This window comes from Mastomys coucha, unplaced genomic scaffold, assembly GCF_008632895.1.
Source record: "Mastomys coucha isolate ucsf_1 unplaced genomic scaffold, UCSF_Mcou_1 pScaffold23, whole genome shotgun sequence".
Lineage (NCBI taxonomy): Eukaryota > Metazoa > Chordata > Mammalia > Rodentia > Muridae > Mastomys > Mastomys coucha.
Window position 1 is genome coordinate 68,216,828 of NW_022196906.1, and position 16,996 is coordinate 68,233,823.

General features: G+C 39.4%; 1 protein-coding gene across 1 annotated transcript in view; it reads right to left on the reverse strand.

The window, feature by feature from the left end:
* Positions 1–16,996, reverse strand: part of Unc13c (unc-13 homolog C) — a 465,433-nt gene that overhangs the window by 29,613 nt on the left and 418,824 nt on the right. The window contains exons 29-30 of the mRNA XM_031344063.1: positions 16,028–16,108; positions 6,610–6,757 (exon numbers count right to left, since the gene is read on the reverse strand). Coding sequence (XP_031199923.1) covers positions 6,610–6,757; positions 16,028–16,108 — 229 coding nt within the window. The remainder of the gene's footprint in view (positions 1–6,609; positions 6,758–16,027; positions 16,109–16,996) is intronic.

The following is a 16,996-nucleotide window of genomic DNA, read 5'->3' on the forward strand; positions in this document are numbered from 1 at the left end:
ATCAACCTTAAATTTGAGAAACAGAGAAAGCTAGAAGTCAAGAAGTCAGGAATTCCAATGCCACTAACAGTATAACTGGGAAAGAAAAGGAAAATCATAGAAACACACAATTAGTGTAGGTAGGTAGTGTTAATAAAAAATTAACCTTTCAGGTATTTGTGGCAGAACACAGAATTAAGAAACAATGGAACTACACTTTAATGGGCCTGAAGACCACGGGTCTGATTTGATCTTCCTTCTCATGAGCTTCTGAGAGGTTGCTCATGGCCCAAGCTCACAGGGAACACATGGGCACACCCATGGCCACATGCAGAGCCCAGCCTCATGGGAAGAGGGGAGGGGACCACAGTGCATGGTGCTGGAGTGCACTCTTTAAAATGTCTAAAATAAGAGGGCACATTCATCTCTTACTAGGCCCTAACCAAACCAATAGCAAGCCATTTTTTTCCTAGTTGCTTTTGAGTTTTATGTGACAGACTGAAAAAACGTGGTTTTAAGAGCTTGATAAAAATCAATAATCTAATTTTATCCAACTCCATCTACCTATCAGTGGCATTCACTATCTCCTTCCTTGTATGATAAGTAATAAATAGAGCCACTCATAAAATTCCAACTTTTCCCCCTCTAACCACCTCTCCCTCTTTCTCTGTCTGTCTTTTTCTCTCTGTCTGTCTTTCAGCATTCTATAGTTTTCTAGCACAAGACCACAAATAGCAGCTTTCAATGAAGATTGTGGTCAGATAAATTCAAATGTGAATTTCCTATAAAACTTATGACTGCATAATTCAAATACTAGGACCCCATTACATTTGTGCCTAAATAAAGAGCCCTCATTTGTCCTAATATTTTGTGATTTTTAGCAGGCATTCTACCAAGTATTTAGACTTCAAGGATGAATGAACAGAGTCCTTGTGAGAAGGCAAAATTATTAGCCAGCAATTAACTATAAGGAATGATACAAAATGGGTACTTTTGCTGGTAGAGGACGGGCATGAGAAAGATAGGATAGGGAGAGAGATGAGCCAGTGTATTCTTCACAAGAACAAAGGTGTAGATGCCAGAAGGATGAGATCAAGTTATATATAAAAGGGTTTCCCCACAGTAGGAAAGCTTCCACTTTCCCTTATATTCACCATGGGTTACTATGGTGTGAAAATTTCCAGTATTTAAAGTGTCTTGATTCTGGAGCATGCCCAGTCTATCTAGATAGAATGACAGTGGGCAAGCTGGTTTTGTCACTCTGATGCAAATCTAGACATATGTGGGAAGAGGTAATCTTAACTGAGAAAATGCTTTCATAACATTGGTTTGTAGTGAAGTTTGTGAATTGGATTAATGATTGATGTAGGAAGACCCTGTTCATTGTGGGTGGTACCACCCCTGGGCAGGTAGTCTTGGGATATATAAGAAAGCAGGCTGAGCAAGCCATGAGGAGGAAAAGCAGTAAGCAGTGCTCTTTCATGGTCTCTGCCTCCAGATTTCTGCTTTGAGTTCTTTCTCTGACTTCCTTTAATGATGAACTGTGATGTAGAAATGTAAACAAAATTACCCCTCTCCTCCCCAAGTTGCTTTTGGTCATGGTGTTTATCATAGCAGTAGAAACCCTATCAAAGACAGAGAGGACTCTGGAAAACAAATGGTAAAGTTAACAAGTTTAGAAGAATTAGTCATCGACAGGAAAACAAAATTATCAATTTAGAGTTGCCTACTGAGCAAGGAGGAGATTTAAATCATATTAAAATGCACACTAGTGCCAGTGAGATGGCTCAGAGGGCACTTGTCACCGAGGCCAACAGTCATGGTGGAGGGAGAGGCCCACATCCTGTAAGGTGTCCAAAGGCCATGGGGGAGATTCACAGCTACCCAACTTAAGTGTAATAGAAGTTGTTTAAAATGCAGAATATGGCAGAAGATAAAGCAGCACTAATTATTTAACATGAGCAGGAAGATCATGGGATGCCCTTGCATAGTGGTCTTCTCCGCTCAGGAAAATGGTAGTAGGTGAAAGAGAACAGTCTCTCTTACCACACCACATGGCTCAGAACTTGGACTGCATTTCTGCATCTCTGCATCTAATGCCTGACTCTGCATATTCACCTGGCAGCTGTGAGCATGTCATTAGTTCCATAGGATTTGAGGAGGAACATCACAATTGCAGCCAGCCAGCTTCCTGGATAGTAGCAGATGTGTGGCTGGTCTTCCTATAACCTTACCTAGCACACCATTCCAGATATTGGAAAGGGATCATCCTGCTGAGAGCCTATCACAGCATACTTCCCATTAAAGCTGTCTGTGGGGAGTGTCATTGTACAGTGACATTCGAGAAGGCAAGCTTCACATATTCTCCGCACTTCTGTTTGTGCCTCTAGAGAAAGGTTGAGCCACTAAAGTGGTCTTTGGGGACAGGGCATGATAGGTCAGTGGGAAGCAGTCAGAGCTCTGGTTATATCTGAGGGCTTATCCACTGAAAATGAGACACTACTTTAAAAAACCATCATGAAGTTAGAAATGGCTGTGTACTCTGGTGTTGCATCCCTACACACTGAAGCCATTCCAAGCTTTCTCCCAGGACTGACCATCAGATGAAGGTTCCCTGTGGCCTTGAGAATTCAAAACTCATTTATGTGTTTAAATGCTAGTTCTTTTTGTTTTAGGAACAAAGTATTTTTGATGTTAAGTTCTTCCTACACCTCTGGTAAGAGCCAAAATGAAATGAAACAAGATGAGATAATCCTTTTTACAATGAACCACATCTAATGATGGCTTTTTTACTACCCTGGACACATCTTTTGTATCTTGAGGAACATAACTAAAGATAATAGCTCCTCTAGGTCATATGGGTCCAGAAGATTGTATTTGAGAGGCCTCCAAATTTTACTGCTAAGAAAAAGAATGTGTTTAGGTAACTAATTCATCTCTCAAACTCTTTATGTTGATGACATATATTGTCAAAAATAACACAATTTACACTAAATTATAAAAATGATGTAACTATAATTGACCAGACTCCATACAACTATAGTGCAATATAATGGTTATATTGAAGTCAACTCACAGAATCCAAAATGTGAGTCTATAGCTTTATGTTTTCTGTTTCAAACTAAAATACATTAGACCCTACTTCTGCTGAATACAAATTGGTAAAATGATGAAAATTATCTGTTTTCAGACATTTCAATAAGCAGAAACACAAAGGTTTTATTCAAACAAGACAAAAAAGAGGTTCTTGGGGGATAAAAGCACTTGCGCTCATAGATTTTAATTCGCATTCATTAACTGGAAGAGATTATTTTTCTTTATGAGACAATTGTAACTTAGACATAAAATATCCCCTTTTTTTTGTGAAAAGCTTTTGTGATCACGTTTTTCATGCCATAATAAAAACTTAGATAAGGAAACAGAATGAGGCTCAGGATGGCTCAGCAATGAATCATCCCATGCCTCCCTCCAGACTGTGTCACCCACTGAATAAACTACACTTAATGTGTTCAAGTCTCATACATTTTTCACTGTCTGTACTACCATGAAATATTCAAAGGGCCCTGGTTTAATGAAATAGCTGTTAGGAAAGGTACCTTTTTCCTGATGAATATTAAGATGCAAGAAATGCATTTTGGACCAGCTTCTAAAACTATAAGCCACATATCCTGGAGGAGAGACAATGACAGAAAGAGCCCCTCCCCCCTTTTCAAGCTAACTACCCATCTCACACCACTGAGTCAACTCCTAGATGAAGAAAATATCAAAATGATTTCTACTAATTTCACTCCAAACTAACTGAAGTATTTATGCATTTTAATTCTGTAGAAAAGTCCAAGTCTTTTTACATTATGCCTAGTGAGGTAAATTAAAAGAATTGATGTCTACATGGTCATCGTGTGGGGATTTTGAAACTTCAAGTGCAAAGGTTGGCTTGCTTGGCACATTCTATACTCAAAACACCTCCTTTTGTTTCCCCATCACTCCGCTGACTGACTTTTCTCCCTTTCCCACTAAGCAGGTCTTCCTACCTATGTGCTGTGGTCTCCTAAGCTCATTTGTTTTAATACTTGGTCCCCAGCTTTGGAGGGGAGGATCTCAAGGTGGGTTCTAACTGGGAAAAGTGGGTCAGTGGCAGTGTCTCTGATAACCCCGATCCACTATCTCTCTGCTCTGTGCTGCCTAACCAGGAACGGAACATGACTGCCTCACGCTTCTGCTGCCCTGCCTTTACAACCATCGTGGGTTATGCACTTTCAAACTAGGAACAACCCCTCCCACCCTTAAATTGCTTCTTATCAGGTATTTGATCACTACAAGAAAACAACTAGTACAGAGACATATTTAGTTATCATTTCTTTGTACTCTGTGCATGGTAAGGTGACTGTAGCATCCTTGAGCTCTTCCTGATAGATGCTGGACACACAACCCCTCTTCTGTGATGGACAACCAAAGACTCCCAGACACTCCCTACTTTCTGAGACAATCACCAGTACATGTAAAACCACTGTGCTAGATCAACTGGTTCATGACACCCTAGTCTCTACAGGACACTGTTCATTGTATGGTCTGGGTTGGAGGTGATTCTCAGGAAACATCTGTATGAATACAGAGTAAGATGGTGCCTTCATGTTGCAGGCATTGTAGGGATATTAAAAATGCATCAGCTAAGCTCAGTTTCATATAAGACCTTGGGAATCCTTCCATATCCATTTTGGCTTTAGGATTTATTTTCTAGCACTTGGGATAGAAAGAGAAGAAAGTATTGTTCTAATATAGTAGATTTCATTTGAACTCTGGCTCATAAATTTCTAATGAGACATAAAGAAAAAAAAATCAGTATTTCTCTTTTCTTCCTTTTTCCTTCTCACTACTGATGATACTTCAAATGTGTTTCATATAGAGAACAGAAAGGGAAGAGGAAGAGGGTAAAATAGGAGAAAAGTGCAAGACAAAAAAAAAATAAAAAAAAAAGAAAGGAAAAAGTAACAAGATCAACCAATCTATAAAAAGTTAATTCAAACAAACCTTTTAAAGGAAGCATGTCTTCCTATTTGAACATAATCCAAAGAAATTACTAAATTTAAAGCAATTTGCTTTTCCCTTCAGTATAACATTACAGTTTATCTAACAGAAACAGAGAATATTGGAGAGAAAATCATGAGAAACAAATATTATTAAAAAAAAAAAACAAAAACCAGGGAGCTGGAGAGATGGCTCAGTGGTTAAGGGCACTGACTGCTCTTCCAGAGGTCCTGAGTTCAATTCCCAGCAACCACATGGTGGCTCACAACCATCCATAAAGAGATCTGATGCCCTCTTCTGGTGCGTCTGAAGACAACTACAGTGTACTTACATATAACAAATAAATAAATGTTTTTAAAAAAAAAACAAAGGAAAAAGAAGAAAAGTTGACTTTTGCTCATGGCTTCCATTCTAAAGGAAGGCATGAGACGGAAGACACATCAGAGAGGCAGACCTTTGGGCAGCCATTGAGTTGTCACAATTTCCATCCAGGAGATGTCCAGGGCTTCAGAGGACAGAATCTATATCTGGATGTGAAAAATAGAATCTATCTTACCATTTTTAAGTAAATAAACTCGTTTGGGTTCTCCCAGAAACAGATCCATAGGCAAACATATAAGAGTGGGAAGGGGGTCTACTTGACGTCAAATGCTACCTCTGCACATGGTCCTGAGGGAGTCCATCAGGGAAGGCAGCCATGAAGCACTTGGGAAGAGGTGAGAAGAGTAGGAGAGAGAGAAAGAAAACTAGAACAGACAATGCTCTCAGCTGACTGCCTCTGAGAGGAACCTGACCCTCATTCTCATGGAATGCTGGGGTGAATATATAAACTGATCATCAGTTGTGAATATACCTCCTTTCATCTGAGTTGCCCACTTCCTGTTCTTTTTATTTATAAAGAATGCTGGAAGCTGTTGTATTCTCTGTTGTATTAGTCAGGGTTCTTTAGAGTCACAGAAGTTATGATAGTCTCTATGTAGTAAAGGAATTTATTGCAGACTTACAGTCTGTAATCCAACTCCCAACAATCCACTCCCAACAATGGTCGGCAGCAGCTGTGAATGGAAGTCCGAGGATCCAGCAGTTGCTCAGTCCCACAAGGCAAGCAATTGAAAAAGAGCGAGTTTTCCTTCTTCCTTATATAGGTCTCCAGCAAAAGGTGTGGCCCAGGTTAAAGGTGTTACCATGCCTTTAACCCCAGGTGACCCTGATTGAACTAGTAGATCTTCCAGTCTTAATCTTCTAGGATTCATAGCCACTATGCCACCACACCTTTAATCCCAGATGATCTTGAACTCATAGATCTTTCTATTTTAATCCTCTGGGATTCGTAGCCACTATACCTCAAGATCTCCATGCCAAGATTCAGGTCGGGAACTTGTTATCTCTCAGCCTCCAGATTAGGGCCAGGTGAGCCTTCTAATTATGGATTGTAGTTCATTTCAGATATAGTTAAGTTGACAACCAGGAATAGCTACTACATCTGTTAACCCAGAGCCTCTATTTTAACCACACTCCACATTCTGAACACAATTTCTGTAACCGTGAGGTTAAGTTTTGATTTGATAATCTATGTGCCTCTTTCTCAGGCCAAGAGCTACTTACTCTGTGAGCCCTGTGTCTCTATGAACTTCTTGATCAAAGCATCAGTAGTTTGCGTGTAGAGGCTGAGAGCATATCTCAGAGAATGAAGATCTGGGCTTTTCTCCAGAAAATTCTTCTTCAGGCCATTTCCTCCTGCATGAAAATATTGCTAAGAAAAAAAGAGAAAGGGAAAGTTATATGGGCAAAAGATTTGGAGGAAACATTGGCGCAAGGGATTTCTCACTCTAATAGTGAAGCTTTTAAAAAAAAAATCCCATTAGGTGAGTTGTTAGGTAAACACTTAGAAAGCATGTACTATTAGTCTAGTACTAAGTCATCATCAACTAACTTAAGTTCAAGGCAGCTCTCTGGATGCCTAAGATGTTTTCATTTAAAATGTCAGTTATATAAAGGGGATCTTGAAGGTACAGTGGTTAGAATCCCTCCGGAACGGCAGGCTTCAGGAACCATGATCAACTTGATTACTTATTTCTGTTTCTGACAAATAATGAAAGTTTCCAACAGTTTATAAAAAAGTTAGACCCTATTACATATTTTACAGATACTTATTTTCCCCAAATTTTAGACCAGGCATCCACTGTTCCTCCCTGTCCATCTTCATATTGTGCCACTGTGCAGGTACGGGCCAACCCGAGGAGGCACAGTGCTCCTCGAAAACCTAAAACATCCAGTTTATTTTTCTATGCTCTTGTCACTTAACAAATTCAAACCATCTCAGTTTTTACACGCAATAGAGTAGATCTATACTCGTTGACCATCAATGTTGACATTGAGGGATGTTGGCATTCTTCATGTTGTGCTGTGGTATGCACAGACATCTTTCTGAAAGGTAGGATGCCTAGAGGTAGGTGATGGAACTCTACACATTTCTGTTTATACAAGATGTTTATAATATTCTATTACATTTAGATGGATGATTCTCTCCCAGTCTTTTCCTATATCAACAATGTTAAATTTGGAGCTGAAGCCCTCTTTGGTATCTATGGTTCCCTAGAATATATAATTGTCCACATTTTCAGTATCTTTAATGTTTTCCAATGTTAACAGAGTATTTGAAGATGGGCTCTTAACCACAGAGATATCTTTCTAACCCCTTGTTATATACTTTGATCTTTTAAGATGTTGAAACATTTTGTATATGGATGGTATTTATTGAATACTAGGAGTTAGAAATTATTTTGAATATCAATGGGTAAACTATGTGATTATTTCTTCAAAAAACGCAACAGGACATTTCAGGATAAAAAAAAAAAACTATTGAAATACTGAGGAATGAAGATTCAGCTTCATTTAGCCTCTGTGTCACCTTTGGACAGAGCCCCCTGGAAGCCTGTTTCTGTGATGGATGTTCCAAAGAGCCATCTGAAGATAAGGCTGGAGCCAAGAACAGGAGGGAGCTCTGGAGAGGCAGAGTCTCTACTCAGTGTTTCTCATGTTAGCTCTGGTCTGATCAAATCTGTGTACGAATGATTTTAATAAATAAAAAATAATAAAATAAAATAAATAAAAAGCCAGATGATTTTAATAAAAGGAGGAGCCACAAAAGATAGTAAAGTGATAGTTTACCATGTGTCAGGAAATTGGGTAAAAACCAATTCAGTTGACATTCTGTTTGCAATACCCACCAGGTCATGTTCCCCTTACATTGTCTTTCAGCTACTTTAAAAAAAATATGACTGTGGAAAACAACTAATAATATGAATACTTTGTATATAAAAATGCAAACTAATTACTTCTGTCTGAGAACAGGTGATCACTGCTCGCTGCTCTGTATGCAGACCTTTTATGCCTCCATTTGTACAGTTCATTCGTGAGTTTAGCTTTCCTATTGCTTCCATGCATTTTAGTTTTGAAAATTTACTGTGAATGGGCTGTAAAATTTTACTGGTTTGTACACTAAATAATGAATTAAAAAAGATTTTGGTCATGTCTTTTTATATACTTGTAACATTATGCTATATTCTAGAAACAACTCTGTAAGTAGTCACACAGGTGACTGCTTTTATGAAGTCAACCACAGTTCTTACTGACTATGCTACTTGTGAAGCAAGGGCCTTGTGCATAGTGAGTCTGCATAGCCTCAGTTATAATATAATCAGAATAATCTGTATTCTTGCCTATTCACTTAAGAAGCATTCACCAAATCTATGCCATAAACTGGACTTTCTGTTACATCCCAAGAATAGAACATAATATGGGTTCTATGCTTTTTTTTTCTGAAACAGATTATGATTTAGTAGGGAAATACAACCAGTGTGTAAAACAGGTCACCAAGAGTACATTACAGCTGTAAAAATTGAGTAGAATTGATGGGCCATTAAGAGAAAGCTTTTTCCTTCTGGTCAAAAGAATAGAGCCTACTTCTGGGTGGAAACAATGGCATGTCTGCTCCCCGAAGTGTCAATCAAGTTGGGGTGAATGGCTTGGCCCAGGGACTGTCCCAGAGGAAGACTGATTTTCTGTATTTCATACTAAAGAGGTGGGAGAAATAATTATTCTTTTAGTGAGATAAGCTCCCCCTAACACCTGGAATTCCTGCCCTCTGCAAAGTTGATAGAGAGTTGCTACTAGATTTGTCTGTCTGTGGATCTGTCTGTCTGAGCTTAGTTCAGGAATTCTTAACTTGCTCTTTTTCTTCAATTCTGTATCTGCCTTTTGGATACTGCTTAGAGCCTTAGTGTGTTTTCTCTAGTTCTTTGGACTTTTCTTCTTTTTTTTTTTCTTTCTTTTTTTCCCCTCTTTATCTAAATTTCTTCTCCCCATCATGTGGCTACCTGTCTGCCGTATGGCTGACCTTTATGCCCAGTTAACTCAAATGGGAAAGCCTTTTCTCTTCCCTTTCTTTACCTGCCTCTCTATGAGGAACTGCTGAGGTTTGCAGTTTGCCTGCCATGGTTTTTTTTTTTTCCTTTTAAACTCTAAAATTATCTTTGAGCTTCAAAAAAGATATTTGATAACATACACAATAGAGGAGAGCAAATGATTCCACCATGGAGGAAGTCAATAAAGGGCTCTGAAAGAAATTCTGATGGAGTGACAGACAGATCTGTTTCTTAGGATGGCTAGTTTTTATGGTTTTCAGACAAGGTTCTCAGCATTGTCTAACAAGAACTGAGAGATCTGATGGTTCTCACACTGTGTTCCCCTACAGAATTTAAATATTGTCTGTCAATTTTTTCTATTCTAATTTCTAAATCATATTCCCTAGAATAAGCCCATTGTCTCAAGGCTGTGGAAGTCCTAGAAAAGCAAAGAGAGGCCTCAGGCTCAGAGATGCAGAAAGCTTCTCAATATAGTCAAGGGGTTGAGGCTTAGTAAAGACATCTATTTAATTCTCTCTTAATAGTCCTGGTTTCTAAATCTATTTGGTCATAGAAGATCTACTGTGAACAGTTCTGAGGATACAAATGTCCCATAGAGAAGGATTTGGGAAAACTGTGAAAGAATAACCTAACTAGATTTGACATGATTGAGAGAATTTTAAAGGCATAGAAGTATTCATGGAGGAAGGGAACAAAAGCTAAAGTACCAAAACGTAAACTTTGTGTTCATCTTTGAACTCTTTGTAGAAAGACATACTTTTCTACTCAGGCATTATTTTGTAAATCTAGAGAGACTGGGGATGCTAGTCATGAAACAAAAAGAGAAATATGCTCTGGGTTTGTTCCTGAGTAGAGCCAGGGTCTCCCTGGGGTTTTCAGTGATGATGCTTAACTGACTTCTTCCTTTTGGCAAGAGAGTCTCATTAGGAATTCTGTTACCGGCCCAGTAAGCAGGGTATTTAGAGAGCAGATTGGTTGGGGCAGAAATGATTACTTTGTTTTTTTAGAGAGCACTTTGTAGGGGATGTTGCAAGATTGGAGTCTTGGATAGAGGGTAATGCTGTCAGGGAGAAAACAAGCCATGAGGTACAGGAAATAGAAACAGCCGGAGAGACAAATGACAGAGTCATTGGCTTCTCAGCCAGTGATGGAAATGATTTCTGTGCTTATGGAAGTATGGACTCCCGAGACATGCTATATGCAAACTTTCACTCATAGTTGTAGCCGAGTGACAGCACCCCAGAGAAAGTAATCAGGAGGAAGAGGCTACCAGTGTAGCATGGACCTTGACAAACAAGAGAGTTCTGCATAGTTCCTTTGCCAACCCTGAGGAATGAGAGAGTGGGCTGTTTATTTGGCTGAGGCTTGAAGAACACCCGTGTGAGAATGAAAGTCTTAAGCCTTAAATAAATGCCACCATCCGCAGCTTAGCACAGTTCAGTTCTCCTTTCATTATGGTGAATTACACGCCAGAAGGAAATTACATGCTACAGGGGAATTATATGCTGGAAGAAAATTTGAAGATATAAGCTTTTGAGGCTTTCTGAAGAAGGTTTTCCCCACGCATGTGGAAGGAGATTCTTTCCCATCGGTTATAAACAAAAGACAGATGGTTGGTTGCTTACTATTTTCTGAGTAGCCACATAACCAAAACCTCTCCAATTTGGCCTCTTAAGGACTTCTATTTATACTGGTACAAATTGGGAAAGATAGTTAAAAGAAGTCAGGGCAAGTTATTTCTTCCTCATTAAGCAAAAGAACATTTGAATTCTCTTTTGAGGGACTGTGAGGAAATTGTCTGTTTACAAGGAATACAGATGTCAGTTGGGTTCCACACTATTGGTGCCTGGCCCTGTGTTGGCTGATGCTCTACTAAGCACTTGAGATGACAAAGGAAGAAAACACACTTGCCAAACATATCCTTGATAGTTAGACCAGAGCTGAAGGTTATGATGCAGATGACAATGGTGGCAGCAAAACCATGGTATTCTGGAAAGATAAGTCTATACTTACCAGATAAAATGGCAGAATGATCAGGGCTAGACCTATACTTATGCAACCTCTGTGTTAGCCTAGGATGCTTCTCCTTATCCCCAATCTCACTACAAGTCCCTGTGTTTCTCCCCTTTTTATGTCATTCACATCTGTCTTTCATTTTTCTGCCAATGTACCACCCTCTTGATAATGGCCCTAACCTAGGACTAGATGAAACTCATCTCTGACTTGATCACAAACCGCAAAGTCTATTATGTACACTTCTGTATGATACTATGCTGGATGATACTTTCAAGAAGTTGTATTTTCAGGTCACCAATGAGTCCTCTTTTATAAGGGGACCCAAAATGACTTGACTTTCAACTCAGACATTTAATGTCAATCAATCCCAGTTTACATTGCTTTAATATGCAAACTCCCAGTAAAATCGGGCCCAGCCTTCCCCGTAGTCATGTCTGGACCCCATACTCCTGTTGTGTGCTTTTCCATGGTGAGTTCGCTTCTTCCTATGCTCATGTTGTGAATTATGTGAGCATCCCCCACATAAAACTTCAAATCAACCCAGTGACATCCTACACAGCCTTCCAGACCACAGCAGCTCTTCCTAAACTCCTGACTCCTCCTGATTGAGGAGATTTTCAAAATCTTGACAAACGTTCTTTCAAAGATTTTAATTTTATTCATGTATGAGTGTGTCTGTCTGTGTATACATGAAAAGGGGCATTGGAGCCCTTCAGACTGGAGTTACAGATGTTTATAAGCCACCCCAATGTGGGTGCTAGGATCTAAACTCAGAATCTCTAGAAGAGACAAGTGCTCTAAACTACAGAGCCATCTCTTCAGGGCCCATTGCCACCTGTCTGTGTTCTTCAACTGGCAATTGAACCACCTGTCTCACTTCTCCCACTGTTGTAACACTTGTCTATGTTTAGTTTCCAATATACCTCTCTCATCTTTTAATCTAGAGTAGACATTCCTTCAGGGAAGACACAGCACTGCTTCCCATAGGGGCATCTCTGGGAGAGTTAATGAACCCTGGTGTTTGTGTTCTTATAGGGATAAGGTACTGTGATAAATAGGAAGTCAAAAGGCCAGTGGCCTAGACCCTAAGAACCACTGCCAGAGAAAAGAATCAGACTTAATAGTGACATCCACTGAGTAGATGGAAGGCACTAACAGGAAAGGAAGGGAAACGCTGTAGACTGTGTGGGACCCTGGCTTTAATGATGGAAAAAGTGCACCATGGAGCACTCCTCAGGAGATAATGAAAGTTACGATTTATGAAGAGATCTGTATGTGCCATGAACCCTTTAGTGATAAGTCATCTAGTCTCCCACTGAACCTTCAGGGAGCAGTGAGTATGACCATTACATGTGAGTCACCCACTATCCCAATATTCTGCTTGCCAGTGACCAAGTTTCTGTCTCAGTTTAAAGCATTTTACTTGTATGCATCTCCATAGTCATTCCCTGACAAAATCTCCCATCTCAGACTCCTTAAAACTCTGGCTTCACTAATACTTGGGTGGATGGATCTGTCCTATCTGAGTAGGGTTGGGAAGAATAGCGTTGAAGCACCATGTGCTTCATCTTCATGTTTAACCATCCCTCTACCACCCCCGTCTTCTGAAACTGCAGGAAACAAAGCTCTTCAGACCTGGTTGTGTTTTGTGAGAAGAAAATTATCTTTCTAAATATAAAATCAGGAAAAAAAAATCTTATCTGAATGCTGAACACATCATTCCTTTTATAATCCCAATAAAATCCCGTAACCCCTTCTGACCTTTCTTGTTGATCATCCGCAGTCTGTTTTTACTCAGGTATTGGAACATGCAATTTTTTATTTTTTTATTTATTTTTTTTAGCCTGCAAAGGAGGGTTTTCCTTTTGGTTCCATGTACTATTTTGGCTGCAAATTCCCATCTTCACAGTTTTTTCTTTAAACTGTAACATACATTTGGCACACTCAAGTTGATAGCTCATTATGCAGACTTAGAAGTGAGCATTGCCTCCCTTTAATCTGTAGAGGTCTTTTAAAGGCACTACTTGATAGATATTCTAAAAATATTTTCTACCCATCTTGATTCTTCTTGTTTGTGTCAGATCAGATTTGCAGATCTCAGCAGTGAGTTTCCCCTTTCCTGACAAATTGAAGTTGGGATGCTTGACTCTAGTGTTTAAATCTGGGCATTCTGACCTCAACTAGTGTCCTTTCTTGCTTTGTGATACTTGGCCAACTGAGGTCTATTCTTCAACCAGACTGTATGAGGGTTTCAGGATGGATACATTCCCTCTCAGCACTCACCTGTTTTCTCTCAGACCTGAGAAATGTCTTCTCCCATAGTCTTCTCTCTCTCTGTCCCTAACTCCTCTGGCATCCCTCTTTGTGAAAGTGTTATCATAGACAACCAGAGAGGACTCATTTGCTATCCTTTCTGCATTCCCCTGGATTTTGACCAAGTACTTCTGTTTCTTGATTGTTGTTTTTTTTTCTGTTCCTAATTCAAAGACCTTTGGTCTCTACTTACTTCTTACTCACCATCCTTTCTAGGAACAGTGAACTCTCAGATAATGACTTTTGAATCTCAATGCTGCAGACTAACGTGGGTTATTTTATTCTTCCCATAAGCAGCTGAATTCTAAATAACGTACAGATTATGTAAAGTGTGAATGCTGTGCAATGATAAAGTAAATGATGCTGAGAAGTTGTCACTGAAATTGGATAATGGAGCAGAGTATAGCATGGAATTTCAGAGGCTTGTACTGTCATTCAAAACCCATGCTCAGCTATCTGGCTACATCTTGAATACAAATAACAGTGTTATCTAGGTCTGGGGAAAAAAGGAAATAGGAATTTGTTCAGTCTAACGTGCAGAGTATTTATGAGAATCTGATGAGGTAGTGCACACACGAGAAAGGTTTGACAAATGCCACCAGCAGTTCTGTCTGTCTTCTACAAACTTCTCAGCAATCTCAACATTCCTTTTCCATGCTCAGCATCCTGGACTTAATTGATCTAACAAAGAATGAAGGGCCATCCCTGCAGCAGCCTTTGGGAGTCAGCTGGGTGGTACCTGCTGCTGCTTTGCTTTAAGAACATCTTTCTCCCAAGGCTCAGTCGTGTTGTAGAGTTCTATGACTGGGCTCTAGACAGTCATGGGAGTGTTAGTTCTTAGAATTACAGCTTGGGAAAGCTAATGACAGAATCCAGGTAAAAACTTAGGCAGATAGATAGACCACTGGATCAGGTTGGGATTGCATGACAGAATTTAGGGATGAGGGGAACTGGGAGCCACAGGCTCCGAAAGAGCAGAGTTAGACTTCAGTTCTAGAGAGTGATGGTTTAGGAAGAGCTAACAGGCTAGTGGTGGTCAACAAGTAGGAGTTGTGTTCCCAATGAACCCAGAAGGGCCATATGGCTGAGACTAAATTCTACATTTACACCAATCATAGATGCTAGACTATTGAGATATAGCTAGGAGGGATTCATTTGAGGATGGAGGTTATCCTACAGTTTGGGGGAGAACTCATCCTGCAGCGGGTGGGCATGTGGTACCAGCCAGAATAATTAGAGGATGATTAGGATGGAGACAGGAGTCAGGTTGATCAATACACTTATTGACACTTTGTATATCTATAGGACACATTCCATTCTTTTCACCCCAAAGCGTGAATTGTTCTAATAAAATTCAGGATGGGCTGAACTCAAATCCTAAAATTTCACTTTTCTTTCAGAATATATTCTACTGTGTCTCTTCTTTTCTAGCACTAATTTCTTATACATTACCAAGAGTATCCCCTTGACTGTGTATCAAGCAATTCTACTCAAAATTTTGAAAACATTGAGAAAAAAATTAATTTTGATTTTTTTCTGTATTTGTTGTTGTTATTGTCACCTGTATATCATTTTATGACTCCAGGTAAGGTGGAGGTGGCACAGGACTTGGGGCAATGAGGCAGGGGAATCAAAGTAGCCAATAGCTTTTCATTACATAGGTATCCATGATGATTGATGTCTCTTTCAATGAGGAGTGGAATCAGTAGATATAATTTACCTTTCCAACCATCTAATGCAACACACACACACACACACACACACACACACACACAGAGTTATTTTCTATTTGGAAAGAAAGCACTTATAAGTCACATTGAGATCCATACACATTTAACTTTTGCTACTTCTTGTCAGTCCTTTGCTACGTGAGATTATCTGGAATTCAAAATGAAATTTTATTGTATTATTAAGAGAGAGTAGGAAGTTGGCATTCTAAAAATTATTTCCATAAGCATAGAAATCCTAAATACAAATTATGCTAACTTAAAATCCTCCTGAACCATCTGTTTAACTGAATCTGCAGGGAGGGAGGGAGTTCATGTCTTTTTCAGAGAACATATGTGATGATAGAAGTTTCATTCACATTTTTCTGGAGAGATTCAGAGCAAGAAGTAGAAAATAAGAGTGTGCTGTGGATGAAGTAAGGGCGATGAATGAGCTGGAGTTAGCAAATGTCTGGAATGCATCTCCTGATCACAGCTGTGACTCCAGCATAGAGAGAAGGAGGTACCCCCCAGTGAATAACCGGGAGTACCATAACCTACCTTTATAGTGGCCAACACCACCTCCATTATTGCACATTGTCTTGGTGTCAGACCCTTGGCATCTTCTCGAATCATGTGCTCCTGGAAGATAGGTTACAAGTTGCTCAGAAAATGGCAGGTGCATTTATTTAGCTACTCTCAAATAGAATCAGTATGGTTTCCATTTCCTATTTAAAAAAAAACTTCTTCAGGGGTTGGAGGTGGCTCAGCAGTTAAGAGCAGTCATTGCGTTTGCAGTGGACCTGGGTTTTGTTTCCAGCACTTACATGACAGCTCTCAACCATCTAACTTCAGTTCCAGGGGATCTGATGCCCTCCTCTGGCCTCTGCAGGTATTGTATGCATATATACATGAAGGGAAAATGCTCATACATATAAAAATAAATTTGGTTATTTTGTCACATTTTTGATAAATGTCCATTTGTCCAAGGAGAGCTAAGCTGTCTGGTTAAAAATGAAAGTCTGGCAGAGACATATCATTATTTACATTCCAAATTAAAGTTAAGTAAAAAGATACTAAATCCTAAAAACTGTGTCCCAAAGGCTTTTCACTTTAATTCCTTGATTTATGCTCTGTCCCTCTGAAGAGTTTAGGACATCAAGGAGATTAAGGGGGCCAAGTTCAGCTTCCTAATTATCACTGCGTGCTTTAAGTATAATGTTCCAGTTGCTACTCTTTCCCAGATCCTCCTGATGTTCGTCCCTTACTGGGAAGAGCCTCAAAGAATAAATCAATTCAGGCTGTGGAGCTTTCCAGGCTTTTGTAGTCATTTTAACACTTTAGGGATGATTTAAAAACTAGATTTTTCTCAGTTGTTCGCTGTGATATGTCTCAAGCCATCACTCAAAGATTATTTATGAAAACGATGATAGAATGTTAGAGAAAATAACACTTCAAAAATTTTCTAAAAGAAAAATTTATTCTCCAGATCCATCCATTTCCCTAAGAATTTCATAAATTTATTGTTTT